The sequence below is a fragment of the Periplaneta americana genome, chromosome 1 (genome assembly GCF_040183065.1).
Source record: "Periplaneta americana isolate PAMFEO1 chromosome 1, P.americana_PAMFEO1_priV1, whole genome shotgun sequence".
NCBI classification, from domain to species: domain Eukaryota; kingdom Metazoa; phylum Arthropoda; class Insecta; order Blattodea; family Blattidae; genus Periplaneta; species Periplaneta americana.
In genome coordinates, this window is record NC_091117.1 from 141579927 (window position 1) to 141595420 (window position 15494).

At 35.9% G+C, this 15494-nt stretch overlaps 1 protein-coding gene across 1 annotated transcript in view; it reads left to right on the forward strand.

Annotated features, from left to right (window-relative positions):
- LOC138701599 (venom serine carboxypeptidase-like) overlaps positions 1-15494 on the forward strand; it is a 33740-nt gene that overhangs the window by 2636 nt on the left and 15610 nt on the right. Inside the window, exons 2-3 of the mRNA XM_069828655.1 lie at positions 4513-4696; positions 11973-12119. Coding sequence (XP_069684756.1) covers positions 4513-4696; positions 11973-12119 — 331 coding nt within the window. The remainder of the gene's footprint in view (positions 1-4512; positions 4697-11972; positions 12120-15494) is intronic.

The following is a 15494-nucleotide window of genomic DNA, read 5'->3' on the forward strand; positions in this document are numbered from 1 at the left end:
CATTCAGTCTGTCAGTACATAATAGTTTATAAGGATATTACATCAATCCATTGTACATTACAGAATTTATAACACTCTTATTAATTTAATGAAATATACTTCGCTCTACGCACACACACACAAATCATTACGCTTATTTACATAACCCATACGCACATACTGCAACCTCCTTACTACGGTTCTACGAGACAGGCATATGGCTTCCGCTTCCCCTACTTGCTGTGGATAGAGTTCACCTGCCAATATAATTAAACATCGCTTGATGAATTCACCTTCGTTAAATGTTTTCAATTCCTTTGCAATTTCATGGCAAATTTTGTAGCTAATTCTCATGGCCGATTCACTAAGTGCATTATTGTCATCCTGTTAATATATAATACGATATGATATGATATGATATGATATAAAATAATGTGAAGCGATGTATGATGATATATGATATAATATGATATAATATAATATAATATAATATAATATAATATAATATAATATAATATAATATAATATAATATAAAATGATGCGATGCGATATATGATATGATATAGATGACCATAAATTAATACAACTTAAAGAAAATGTTTCTCAGGTACATTATATTAGAGTATCTATTCGATATTTATATTGCATTATAAGTTATTATAGTACATTTAGTAACATATAATTTTAAATTATACAAATATTATGATATATCATAGTATAGTATATTACAGTTCATGATATATAGACTAATATTATATATTATATCGTCGCTTAAGAACCAATACCGCGTAACTGACAAAAAGTAAATTTTACAGGAGAAGGAAAAAACCGAATAAAAAAAATAAAAATAACGCAATAGTCTTGAAAAGTGGTGTGTGGCTATGAAATAGCATAACTAATTTGTAACTAAGTGAAAATGGATGATCATGGCCGTAGACATTTGGCCATGTCACTTACGCGGTATTGGAACTCTGCCGTTGACTACATTTTGTTAGTTACGCGGTATTGTGAGACAACTTTAGCAGCTTTAGGACACATGCTGACAAGCGTTTTCTTTGCGTGAAAACTGTCTTCTGGAAATATTATTCGTGCTCTTGTATATGTCAATGTGTTATCTGAATTGTTGTCCTACCATCTGACTTGAGGTCAAGGTCGGTAGGCTGTAGCTTGAATCAGCACTAGATTACGTTCCAGACAATGATTGCTGCATTCTTAGTCAATCAAATGCTGAAACTATGGGAAAGGAAAAACGAAGACACAGTTCAATGTTTATTGTTATAATAATAATAATAATAATAATAATAATAATAATAATAATAATAATAATAATAATAGGGACCGATGGCGGGCTTATGTGAGGGCGGCAATGAACCTTCGGGTTCCTTAAAAGCCATTTGTAAGTAAGTAAATAATAATAATAATAATAATAATAATAATAATAATAATAATAATAATAATAATGAGAATCTGATACCAGGTACTTTATTTTCACACTACGTATATGAATAGATAAGTAGAATTGTTGCTAAAACGTTGCTGACAAATATAATTTTATAATGATAATAATAATAATAATACTAATAATATTGTTATTATTATTATTATTATTATTATTATTATTATTGACAATGGACTTGACTGACTTGCGAATAATGAAAAGAAAATCATATAAAAATATAATAATGATGATAATTTTTCAGGCACAATATTCGTTAAACACAATAAAGAAATAATTATAGGCCTATGCTGAAATCATAAAAACTAATCCTTGAGTACCCTAGTGTGGAATACTATCATAAAGTCTATGGCACAATCGGTTCTATATACAATAATGTGACGGTAATTTAGGCAGGCTACTAATGCTCTTTTTTTTTTCTGTGCTTTTGCAGGAGAACATGACTTTTTTTTTACTGAAGGGACGCCATCAGTACTATTAGCTAACCAATATTGCACAGTTCATTCTTTAATTCCCAATGTACACAGAAACATCTTTTTGCAAACCTGAATTTTTTTCTCATCAACCTTTAGGTTGTAGACAAATGTTCTCTTTCTTCTCGATTCAGAATTTGTACTGTCAGATCTTTTCGTAGATTTGATACGTAAACGGTCCTCTGTTCCCAAGTCATAGATTTCCAGAATGCCTGAAAGATGTCTTCTCTCATTAGAAATTAAATTACAACCCATTACTTTCGAATTTTGGCACAATTTATAACTACACTCTGGCCCCAAATTCCTTGCATCTCTTTCCGTATCATGTGTCACTTTGCCATCTTTCGATCTCTTGTAGCTAAGATAAGCTTCCTCTTCCATTCTAAGTTTTCTATTTTTCATTTTCTTCCACTTACCCGTTTGTGGCTTTGAACTTCATTTTCTTTTCTGTCAAATTTCCATGAAACGCTTGTAGATTCTTCTCTTTACTTTTTTCTGACGAATGTAAAGATGTAGAATAAGTAGCACTCACAAATTCTTCGGGGTCGTCTACATATGAAGACGCTTCCGAAATTTGGTGTAGATCCTTCATTGACATGTTATTGTCTTCAGTTTCTGTCCTATCCTATTTCTAGCAGTGTTATTTTAATAGCGTTGCTTTAAATCATACCAGACTGCATAATACGATCATAACATTACCGGTAACACTGGACGGATAATCCCTGATCTGCAGCAGCCCATTTCCAGAAGGACGGTTTTCTTTTGCATTTGAATTATCAGGCAGTACACCTAAGAATAAGATGAGATTACTAGCTTAAAAACACGTGTAATAAATATTATCATCAATTTAGATCTTCCTCCTACCGGAGGAAATGGAAGGAACCAAGCTCAGCGCCCCTAAATGTAGCGCAAATTATTTTAGCGGCCCATTCATGATTATTTATATTAAGTACTTAAATTAAGTTTGCTGTTATGATTCCGTAACTGAAGAAAAATAAACGTTTAATAACTGTGACACTTCTTATGCCATACCTTTGTTAATGTTCACAGAAGTTTCTCCCGTCTTGAATGCAGAACATAGCACAGATAGGATTTCGTTCTCGCTGAACTGACCGTCGTCTGATTCATTGTCCATGTCTTTTCTTGTATCTGTAGGGCTATATAATAATAAAATATTAAATGTACTATATTTCAGTGAATGAACTTGGAGATTCTGCGGCAATTCAGCTCAACTAACATTCAATTGACATTAGTGAAATAATTCTATTATATTTACCTTTTAAATAATTGAAACTGAACACTTCTTTAATCTTCTCAGAATATTACACACTGTTGATACAATTTTACAAGGCAGTAACGAGAACCAGCTTCCGTACTGAGGGCGCGCAGGGAATAGACATAATATCTGTTGTCAGATACGCGGTATTTCCTACAGACTTCTCGTGACTTCAGATACGCGGTATTGTACCCCCCTCCTTCGCACGCAGGCCATTCATGCAATCAAATTCCCGCGCTTGTCAATGCATGCAGATGACAGTGGAGGTACCATCTGTGCAAAAAAACAGTTTTTACTAAAAATGTCAGTTACGCGGTATTGGTTCTTAAGCGACGATATATCGTAATACTTGTATAATTCAGAATTAAATATTACTAAATGTATAATAACTTATAATGCAATGCAAATATCAAATATATGCTCTAATATAATGCACCTGAGAACCATTTTCTTTAAATTGTATTAATTTATGGCGTTCATTACCAACATATTTGTCATATTCAGTAGCACGTTGTAAAGAATAATGTCATTGGATATTGAACCTCTTAAGCAGTTGGAGTGTTTTATGACAAATTATACACTTTGCTAATCCACTGCTCTCTACGAAAAATAACTGCTCCTCCCATGATACATTAAAAGCATTGGGAGTAGCGGTCCGCTTTAGTCTATGAGCGGAAGCTCCGTCTTCAAAGTTCGCCTTCGTATTGCAGAGTCACCACTGCACCGACACTGAATGACGTACAGTATGCATACGTCACACCGCTCGCGAGACAAGCTCTTTAAAGCACATAGCGCTCATTTCTCAGAATCACGTAATGTGCCCAGCCTGGTGTAGATTAACACTCGTATTATTCTAATTAACGATACATATTGTGTACTTACACCTGTTTACTGTGTGTCTATATGACAACGGAATGCAGCTAGTAGTAATAATTATTATACTGATCGGCATGCGATGGGTTGACTCAGCTAGGACTCATGACATCACACTCTTCGTGAAAAAAGGGGGGAAGCCTTACCGGCTGTAATAGAGTACGCCGTGGTGCAGGGTACAGCGCCGAAAGTTACCCAACATCCTGGTCATGTTCAAGGGATACATTTTCGTAGGCTGCAACGAAATGAATGCAATTTTCTTTGCGGAAGGAGAGTACTATGGAGATCGCAAAAGAGTTGGTACAAAGGCAAAACTGAGATAATGAAAGGGAGAAACCTCGAGTGTGGATAATTTTTGGTCAGTAAACACTGGATTTTGGAAATCGATAAGATTTCGAAAGACAATATAAGAAATGAAAATGATATTATGGAAATGATCTTCGGCATGTTTCAGAACAACTACGAAAACGCTCCTGTTATTCTGTGGTTGGAAGGAGGCCCTGGAACATCCGGTTTGTTCACGCTCTTCAACGAGTTTGGTCCCTACTTCATAAAGGACGATTTGTCTCTAAGGGAAAATCCATACTCATGGCACAGAAATTACTCTGTCATATTCGTCGACAATCCCGTTGGTACAGGTATGGCATGTTTGCATCTATGCTTACTTGTAGAGGATCTATCACAGGTGAGTGTCGGTTTTTCACAACGGAGACTGACTCAAAACGAAATTTGTGGTAGATAAGGATCCTGTTTCCGACAGGCTTTCTCGGAGTAACCCAATTTCTTCTCGACGAATCAAAATGTAAATTTTGGTGCTTAAATACAATGTTAGTGATAGATTTTCGTAGGAAACGCATGTTTCACCCGCCAATATGTTATAATTATGCTGAAACAAGATTCATCTTTACATGGTTCACCTCCTGTCGAGTAACGGTTAGCGCGTCTGGCCGCGAAACCAGGTGACCCGGGTTCGAATCCAGGTCGGGGCAAGTTATCTGGTTGAGGTTTTTTCCGGGGTTTTCGCTCAACCAAATACGAACAAATGCTGGATAACTTTCGGTGTTGGACCCCGGACTCATTTCACCGGCATTATCACCTTCATATCATTCAGACGCTAAATAAACTGAGATGTTGATATAGCGTCATAAAATAACCCAATAAAATAAAATACATGGTTCACCGTACAGTAAGTCTAGGTCGGTGAAGTGATCTACAGTTTCATGGTGCTTATTTTAATTGCGAGAGGGTTGCATCGCAATCCTTTTGCACTGCGAGTTTAACGAATATCGTCAATATGACCCATTGAGAGAACGGAAGGCTACGATATTAATAAACATGGGTGGACCGAAGAATTTAAAATCCCGGAAATACTACTGACAAAGGAAGGGTTTCGGCTCGAACAGGAATTTTTGGTTAAAAATTTGTAAAGAAGCTTATCTCACAATGGTGATGAAGTCCGTAAAAGCATTAATTTGTGTAACTCTCCGTTTGGTTGGTATTGGTCAATACACTTCTTTAAAAATATACATGAGTATTCTCTATAAAATGCATGAAACAGCATGGAGCAGAGCAATAGGCACAACACGCAGAAGCAACACCTGAACAATCTTCTGAACCACACTCCATTGGCGAAAAATCAAATACTACCTGAATTACATTTTGAAGTCCGAGACTTGTTCAGGATTCACATAACCAGCTGACTGCCAGGAATACTGAAGCATAGGGTGGTATACTGGAGCAGACAACTGGTTATGAATAACAGAGTGCATTTTCATTATAAACACGCGATTTCCCAAGTTAAGTTCTGGATTCTCAGCAAGAGTCCTTACGCAATCTGTTATCCTCCGAGCATATATTTTGTATTGTATAAGGAAATAGATATTCAGAAGCTGGAAATATTTAGTATTTTTAGGTGGAATGATCATACATTTTACGTCCTAGCCTTGGAATGATTCATTTATTAAGGTTGTGTCCTTGTGCGCATTCAATGACTCACACAACAGTGTACATTTTTGATTAGCTGCAATATTTTCAGACAGAACGTAGGAGAAAAATGTTCTTAAATGGGCTTTAGACATTTTACCACTCGCACTAGCTTCTAGGCTAGGCTAAGCTAGGCTTACGGGTAAGGTGTTCCATCCCCTTAATTTGTGCAGTGCTCTCCCCACCCCTCAACTTGTACAGTGCTCTAACAGACAAACCAAACATTACACTTTTGGGAGCTTTACAGAGATGTAAACATGGGCCTGTATACAAATTTTGGATACGAAATTCCTATTCGAGCCGAAACCCTTCCCTTGTGAGATAAGTCAGGGCTTCTCTAGAAGCGGTGGTGTTATTCTAATTTTTTAACAATCGGTTCTCTCTGCTAATTAAAGCAAATTTAAAATAGGCTAACAAGCGGTTACAAATAAAGGAAAATTGCAATGCAACATGCTATTACAGAATTATGTTTAGAGTACCAGTAGTTAAAAAAAAAAAAAAAAAAAAAAAACAGAAATGCTGACTCATGTCATGAAGAAGGAGATTACAGAATATTCACAATACCACCTAGCTTTGAAGATCTAACCACATCGACAAATTTTTCGAAACATCCGAAGTACATCTTTGCACATGTACTTATACAAGGACATCACTTTATTTTTACTCGCATTTTTATTGTACCTGCGTTTCTGAATGTACTTAACTCCCACCCCTTTCACTAATGTCCTTGCTAACGTCAGCCACACAAACTTACGGCCGCTGTTGCTAGGAGTGAAGTAAATAGTACAGAGTACAGTGTGTTTCAGAAATATGTTGGATTTTCTATAGAAAAAAGAGCTTATATTATTGAAGTTTATTTTCACACAGGTATGGTGTGCTGAGTCCACACGAATAAATTCAGTTATGCTACACAAGTAAAGATTATAATAATAATAATAATAATAATAATAATAATAATAATAATAATAATAATAATAATAATAATAATAATTTATTTTAGCTGGCAGAGTTAAGGCCGTAAGGCCTTCTCTTCCACTCAACCAGCAAAAATTGTATATACATATGCATGAACTTACAAAGAATTCAACAATTTGATTTAGATGAGAGTTACATGTATACAAAAGTTATTTACAAATTAAACAACAAAATACTATGATCTATTAATTAAACACTGAAATAAACTGTGTAGCAGAATTAAACTAAAATACATAGAATGTTAATATATTTCAAATAATATTAGATAATAGAAAGAGATTATTGTGAGACAATTAAAATACAGCACAATCAGGATGATGTCTAAAGAAAAAAGTAACAATGTAGTCAGTGATAGTTTAAATCAGTATGATTGGAGTGAAATGCTAATAAGGTTATCTTTTAAGCTGTTCTTAAAGGTGTTTATTGTCTTGCAGCCCCTAATACTTTGTGACAAGGAATTCCATTGACGCGAGGTGGATATTGTAAAAGATGATGAATAACAAGATGTTCTATGAAGAGGTATACTTAGCTTGCCACAGATAAGTGATCTGGTATTTACGTCGTGGTTAGAGTATAGATAAGAGAAACGAGACGAAAGGTAATTTGGTGTTGAAGTGTACAGAATTCGAAAGAGTAAAGACAAAGAGTGTAAAGTTCTACGTTCTTTAAGTCGGAGCCACGAGAGACTTGCGAAGGACGGTGATATGTGATCATACCGTTGGATGTTGCACACGTATCTGGCGCACATATTCTGAGCTCGCTGTAACTTGACTGACAATTCAGAACTTAGGTCACTTAACAAAACGTCACAATAATCGAAGTGCGGCGTTACTAGGGTTTGTACTAGGGTAAGCTTTAGTTGCTGGGGCAAGAAGTTTCTCAAGCGACTCAAACAGTGAATGGAGGAACAGATTTTTTTTTATCGTTTCTTTAACTTGAAAATTCCACTTAGATTATTATCAAAAAAGAAGCCAAGATTTTTTACGAGAGATGAATAAGGGATTAGCGTGTTGTTAGATTACTGTTATTAAGGGAGTTAACTAAACGCTTATGTCCAATAATTATGGCTTGAGTCTTACTTGGATTAAGTGCGAGTCCGAAATTGGCCGCCCAAGTGGAGACAGTGGCTAGGTCACAATTTAACTTGTCAATCGATTCATTGATTGTATTGGGTCTGGAATGTATGTAAAGTTGTAGGTCGTCGGTATAGAGGTGATATCGGCAGTACTGTAAGTTCTTTGATACGTCATTAATGTAGGTAGAGAAAAGTAGTGGTCCTAATACGGAGCCCTGCGGCACTCCCGCCTTTGTGCATCTCCATTGGGAGAATTGATTATCAAGTGAAACACACTGTTGGCGGTCACGTAGGTAGGAGTCCATCCAGCTCAAGGTATTGTCTGACAGGTGCAAAGCCTTCGTCTTTGCAAGAAGCAAGTCGATATCAACAGAACCAAAGGCATTACTGAAATCGAGAAGAGTTAGTGCCGTTACTTCACCCCTATCCATAGCTTCACGGATGTCCTCAGTCACTTTAAGTAGGGCTGTAGAAGTGCTGTGTCCATGTCTAAAACCCGATTGATAGTCATCAAGGAGTTTGTGTTCGTCGAGATAGTTCATAAGTTGTCCATGTACAATATGTTCTAATGCTTTTGAAAGAGTGGGAAGAATTGATATCGGTCTGTATTGGTTTACTGTAGAAGGTGTGTTAGATTTAGGTAAAGGTTTCACTAATGCCATTTTCCAGAGTGAGGGGTAGGACCCAGTCATAATAGATGTATTGAATATATGTGTGACGGTCGGCAGGATCACATCTATTATTTTATACAGGAGAATGATATTTATATTGTCTATACCTTGGGCTTTAGATTTCATACGTCGCAGCGTCTTCATTACGTCAGTCGGGTTAATGTATTTAAAGAAGAATTTATCCCACACAGGTTGGGGATAAGATCTGAGAAATTCAAGAGTCTCTTGCTTATATAATGGTTCAGGTGGAGCAGTGACGAAATGTTCATTTAGACTATTGAGTGACAAGTTGATGTTATCTACCCGAGGCTTTGCTTTTGTTAGACCCAGGTTATTAAGGTTACGCCACAATTCTTTCGCACTGACCGAAGGTAGAATAAGGGAATGTGCATGGCGTAATTTAGCATTTCTTACTGCTTGATTACATTTATTTCTTAAAACTTTGTAAGTATTAAAATCTAATTCGTCCTTGCTCCGTCTGTATTTACGATAAGCAGATTAGAGTTACCGAAAGTACGGTACCCTATAATATGGTACGGTACTTAACAGCATTAATCAATTTAAACGAGAGCTTTGTTTTACTGTTTGTAGGTATGAAGGACGATGATGGAAACTGGAATTACAATATAACCGAATGTGAACAACAGTTTTTTCACGCTTTCCTGATTATATTATTACGGAATATTTTCGTAGAAATGTCATTAATCTGGTAGGTAAATTTAGAACAACAGGGTGTACAGAAAGGAAGAAAAGTGGAAGATGTCCAATAAAGGTGACAGAATATGCTGTAGAAGATGCTAGAGAAAGGATGCAGCGAGGTCCTAATAAGTCGGTCAAGAAGTTAGCTGTACAAATTGGGGTTTCTTACGGAAGTGCTCACAAAATTCTCAGGAGTAAATTAGGTTGGTAATATGCTGAATAAAGTGGACATTTTATAATGAATATAACCGCCTGAAGAGTTGAGTTTGTGAAAAAAAAAGTTACTACTCTACTGTTTTTGATAAAATACCGTAAAAGTAATGATCAAACTGAAAATCGTAATACTGTATTTCCCTGTAACATAAATGGATACACTACTTTTCTCTCCTCCTATAGCTAGCAAAATGATTTGTTTACATATTGCACTAGTAAGACCAAACTCCTGTAATGGAAGGGGGGTAACAGTGCTTCCGAGTATAGCCAGGTTAATGTTAAAAATGTTGGTAAAAATAAAGTGATGTCCCTGTATCTTCCATTGCTACATCAAGTTTACTTAACTTTTCACTTTCCGAAAAATTAACCACTGTGTCATTTGTTTTACTTTTCTTCGATGTACCGCTACCACTAATAATAAAAAAAAAAAACTTGAAAGAAGGCTTTGACGCTTCATCGCAGTACAGTACAGTAGAGATGTCGCCGCCGCCGCCGCCACTGCCACCACCATCACCACTACAAATTTCCGAAATGAGGAACATCTGACCTACATCTTCGGCTGACCCCAAAGATTCAGAGTGTATAATAAACACACGAAAATTTAGAATAAACATTTTTTTGCAAGAGACGAAATACTGCCAATATTACTATAAAAAGACCTATGAGAAAGTAATTTAGGTTGTATATAAGTGACTGACAAGCAGACGTTCTGATGGGGGCAGATAAAAAATTAAATTTTTTCTTCCACCTTTTTATAATGTCAAAAGAAATGCTTATACTAATTTTGGCCACTCGACCGCAATTACGAGGGCCATAAAAAATAAGTTCGCCAGGGGGCGTTAACAGAAAAAAACACAATTTCATTGCACAAATTTATTGTAACAGACAGAGCAATTGTTGAGCTATTTTTCAACATATTCCTCACCGGAATGAGACATTTTTCATGGTGCAGACGCAGTCAAACGCTGGTTCCGATTTCAGGCGGCTGACTTCTGCAACGCAAAAATTGATCCCAAGGTATGACAAATGTCTCAATTCCAGTGGGGTATATGTTGACAAATAGCGCAACAATTGCTTTATCTGTTTCAATAATTATTTACATGCAATTGTGCTCTTTTCTATAAACGGCCCCAGGGAAAATAACTTTCCGGACGGCCTCGTAATTGCGGTCGAGTGCCTAAAAATTTGTATAAGCACTTCTTTTGACATTATTAACATGGTGGAAGAAAAAAAATAACTTTTTTATCTGCCCCCATCAGAACGTTTGCTTGTGAGCAGAATGGATAACGAATACCTCAGTATCATCATACAAATTTCATTTTTGTTTTATAATTTTAATTTGTACTCACCAGCTAGCTAGTTAAATTAAATTAAATTAAATTAAATTAAATTCTTACTATATATTCACATGTCAAATTGAGGGCGAGAAGAGTTGATTTTGTAAATTTAAAGGATGTTCCTCTTGTACCAAAAAGAAGACTCTTTTCCTCCCATGCAGTACTTACAATGTTACATCTCTCACTTGAGTGAGGAATGGATTATTTTTATTATTATAATTATTTTTCTTACTATTATTATTATTATTATTATTATTATTATTATTATTATTATTATTATTATTAGGTTACTTATTTAACTACGATGTGCCAATTACTAGTAATTTAGCGTTAATGGAATTGAGATAATAGCGAGATGATATTTAGCGAGATAAGGCTGAGAATTCGCTGCAGGATTACCTAACATTCGCCTTACAGTTGGGAAAAACGTCCGAAAAACACAACCAGGTAATCGAACCCATGCCTAATCATACCCCCGGATCAGGATACAAGCGCGTTACCGACTGAATTACATCCGTGGTTCATTATTATTATTATTGTTATTATTATTATTATTATTATTATTATTATTACCACTACTAGGAAATAATTACACGCTTAGAAAACTTTCTGCCATTTCAGATTTTGGATTTTCGTGTACCAACTTTTCTCATTTGGAAGTCTTCACACATTTTATCATGGCTCTGTCTGTTCCTAAGAAATGAGATATGAGTAATAAAAGCCAGTGTACAAAATTAAATTTTATGTATTAGTAAAATTAAAGGATGTTATGCAAGCAGTAATTGTCCTACATGACACCATTGAGTTCATTTTCGAAAGTGAAGAAGCCGTACTTAAGATATTTCCAACTAAGAGCCCATCGTTCTTGATAATTTTAGGTTCATAGTAATACACAGTGACTGTTGTTAGATCAGTGACATCCACTTACTACTATTGTTTTAATAATGTTCTTATTTTTTAGGATTTAGTTTTACAAATAATGACACAGGCTATGCTGAAGACGAGACACAAGTTGGAACCGAACTGTACACAATGCTTATCCAGTTCTTCAAGATATTCTCGGAACTTCAGACCCTGCCGTTCTATATTGCAGGAGAATCATATGGAGGTGAGTCATAATGACGCAATGAAGATACGATTATATGTGAAAAGCTTGTACGCCAACTGATGTGGAACAAAACATCCTGGGTTTCGTATTCATGTCCCGGCGAATGTTGTGGTGAGGTCAAGCCTTCTCACACGAAATGGGTACGTTTTTATTTTTCACTAATGTTCTGTGTTGTTTGAGGTCGAGTTCTACAGCATTGTGAACAAATTCCTAGGTACGTTACTGTATCTTCGCCACAGTGGGAATGAAAATCAACAAAACATGTTTAACTGTTAAACGTAATCAAGAAATTACATAAGAAGCATCATATTAAATGTGGCTATGATTTTGAGGGTGATGATTATTAACAGGCTTCGAGACTTCGGATCCAATAGAGCAGTTCAGTGGGAAATCCGCATAACGGCGTACTGAGTATAGTGGTAAAGCGTACAGTGGGTGGGGGTACTGTAGAATGAATGCCAACAAATACGCAAAGGAAAACGCTCTGGATTTGAAGGTTCTGACGAATAATTTGGTTTTCATACAAACTGTGTCTGAAACTATTACACGGTTAGAGAAGTCAGAGCAAGAGATGCCGGAAGCCCTCAAATTAATTTAGAAAATGATGCAGAGAATTAATGAGACATCAAGTACACCGGTTACTGAACATGTAAAACAGAAGTGGAAATCAATTTTAAGTGAAAATAACGGATATGGAACATTGTGTAACATAAACAGCAAATTAGTGGACATAGAGTCAACCGAGAATAAAGGACTGTCTCTTAGAGACTGCAATGATGTTAGGTTTTTTCGTTTTGCTCCAATCACGTCATGCGACGTAGAGCGCAGCTTTCTACAGTACAAACTTTGGCAGATAACCGAAAAAGATTTATGTTTGAGACACTGAGAATGTATCTTGTAGTACATTGCAATTCGGTACTGTAACTGCACTTCCTAAAGACGACCAATAGGGTAAATGAAAAAAAAAAAATTAAAATTGCTACATGCTTATTTCCACCATTAACACTGTGTATAATTAAACACAAATGTTTATAAAAGACAGGAGAATAAATGCTTTTCACATTCTTTTGACATTGTCATTGTGTAATATATATTTACTTTCAGAATGCACATATGTGTGTGTTTCCCCATACTACCGTACTCTACTCTAAATAGCAACGTTGTTACCTCAACACATCTCTATCTACCTGCAGCGAGTCAACAACCTATAGTGCATGCACAGTAAACTTACTGTATCGGGTCCAAACTCTCGAAGCCTGATTATTAAGGAGAAGAAAAGATCGTAGGCCTAATGATGGTAGCAACAAAGGAAGCGATGATTAAAATGAAGGAAATTATAGTTAAAATGAAGATAATTAATAAAGAACATGGTTAATTCATCCGTTCATAGTGTTCTGTCCAAGGGTAGGTCTTTCACTGCAAACCCAGCATTCTCCAGTCTTTCATATTTTCTGCCTTCCTCTTAGTCTCCGCATATGATCCATATATCTTAATGTCGTCTTATCGTGTTGTATCGAAGTACATATGATATTTCCGTGCAGGAATTCTGCGTTACCATATGATGAAGGAGGGGTGGAGCGAAGAAAAATTCTCTTGCTACTTTTGTTGTAGTCTTTCTTCTTTAAGTAATGGGACTCTAGCATGACGGAACATCCACTCGCTTTAATATTAGTGTCTTTAACCACGTCTAGACCGAGTTTCGCTGCGTGAACCATGTCAAAAATCCTAGAACAAATTAGACAATCGATGCTGTATTGACAATTGCGTCAGAAATGATGAGCAGTGCTCATCACTGAAATTACCAGTTTTTCTTTATTGTTGTCATCTTCATAATTAATTATAGTGACCACTGAAACCAGAGACGGTTTTTGGCCTCATACTCAAAAGATCTCCAGAGACTGCGGCTTTCAGCTTTGCCTTGATGGTCTCTTTCAAGGAGGTGAACACTGCCCACTTGCTCCTCAAATCATAGACGTGGTATCTTTCTCCTGGTTAACCCTTAACCCGAAACACCGGTCTGCCAGGTTGGTATAGCATTTTGTTTCTTGAATATTTGCAACACTGCTTAATAGTATGTATTATCTTTTGAGCTATGTTTGCTTTAGTCCTGCTTAGTGCTGTTAGGCTGATCACATTTTTTATGTTCCAACAGGGGACATCGGCAATTTCAAGAAAAACCACAAACGCTTATCTAATCACTCTCCGTTGAAATGTTGCAGAAAATACAATAATGTAACTGTAGATACAATGATAGAACTTTGCACACTAAATTTGTAGAGTATCTTAACTTTTTGAATTAAATGCATAAACACACGTAATTCCTATAGCCTACATCTAAGAATTCAATTTCAGTACTGAGACATGCATGGAAATCTTTCACATAATACTGTACAGTACACAATGAACTCTAACACACACATTTTACAAGTACTTGTCTGAAGAATGTATATTTTTAAGGACCTGTTCATTCCTATACAGCTTCACACTAAGTTCTTCAAATGAGGAATGAAAGTTTGTTTTCACTTGTAACAAAGATTTAACTGTTTCAATTTTCACTTTTGACTTTTCATCAGTCCAGATTTAGTTCATTGTGTAGAAAAGTCTTTCAATGATGAATTACGACTGAAAGACAAATGATTAATGACACTATTCTGAGAGGATTTTCAAATGGAATGGAATTTTTTTTTTTGAAATGTTGAAAAATATCATACCACTTTTCACCTGCTTGTTTGTCACAAAACTCCTCATTTTTTGAACTATTTAAAATGGACACTGCGGCAGTTCTAACACTTCCACGAAACGCTAATGAAGACAAAGATGCAATGTTCTTCTCAAAGAGTGCAGAATGTCTCATACTGGGTTCGCTGGCTCTTCTGTCTCATACTAAGAACCGTTCAGAAATATGCATGAATCGTAGCAGTTTCATCACGATACTTAAATATTTACGTGTAAAATGTTATGGAAACAAAATAAAAACTTCTGGGGACAAGAATGGGGACATTTGCTCCCTGCGGACAGCAACTCAAAACCGGGAACTTTCCCCGGAAATCGGGGACGTCTGGTCAGCCTAAGTGCAGTAGTGTGGTTATAATATAAATCTGTTCAGTGCATTGTTGTCGATGTTTATTATTGAAGTAAGTAATTATTGTCTGCTATATTTACCGGTCTCATAGACCGTATTATGTAGTAGTTCATCAACTTCAATATTGTTGTGAAATAGGTTTTGTGTTTAATTTATTTTCGATAATCAGTTACCAGGAAGACCGTTAAGAAGACAGCTAGATGGGGCCGAAACAGGTCTACAGAGGCCTAATTCGTGAAGGATGATGATGATGATGATGAGTTTTGCAAATATATCCCACCATGTCAGCTATG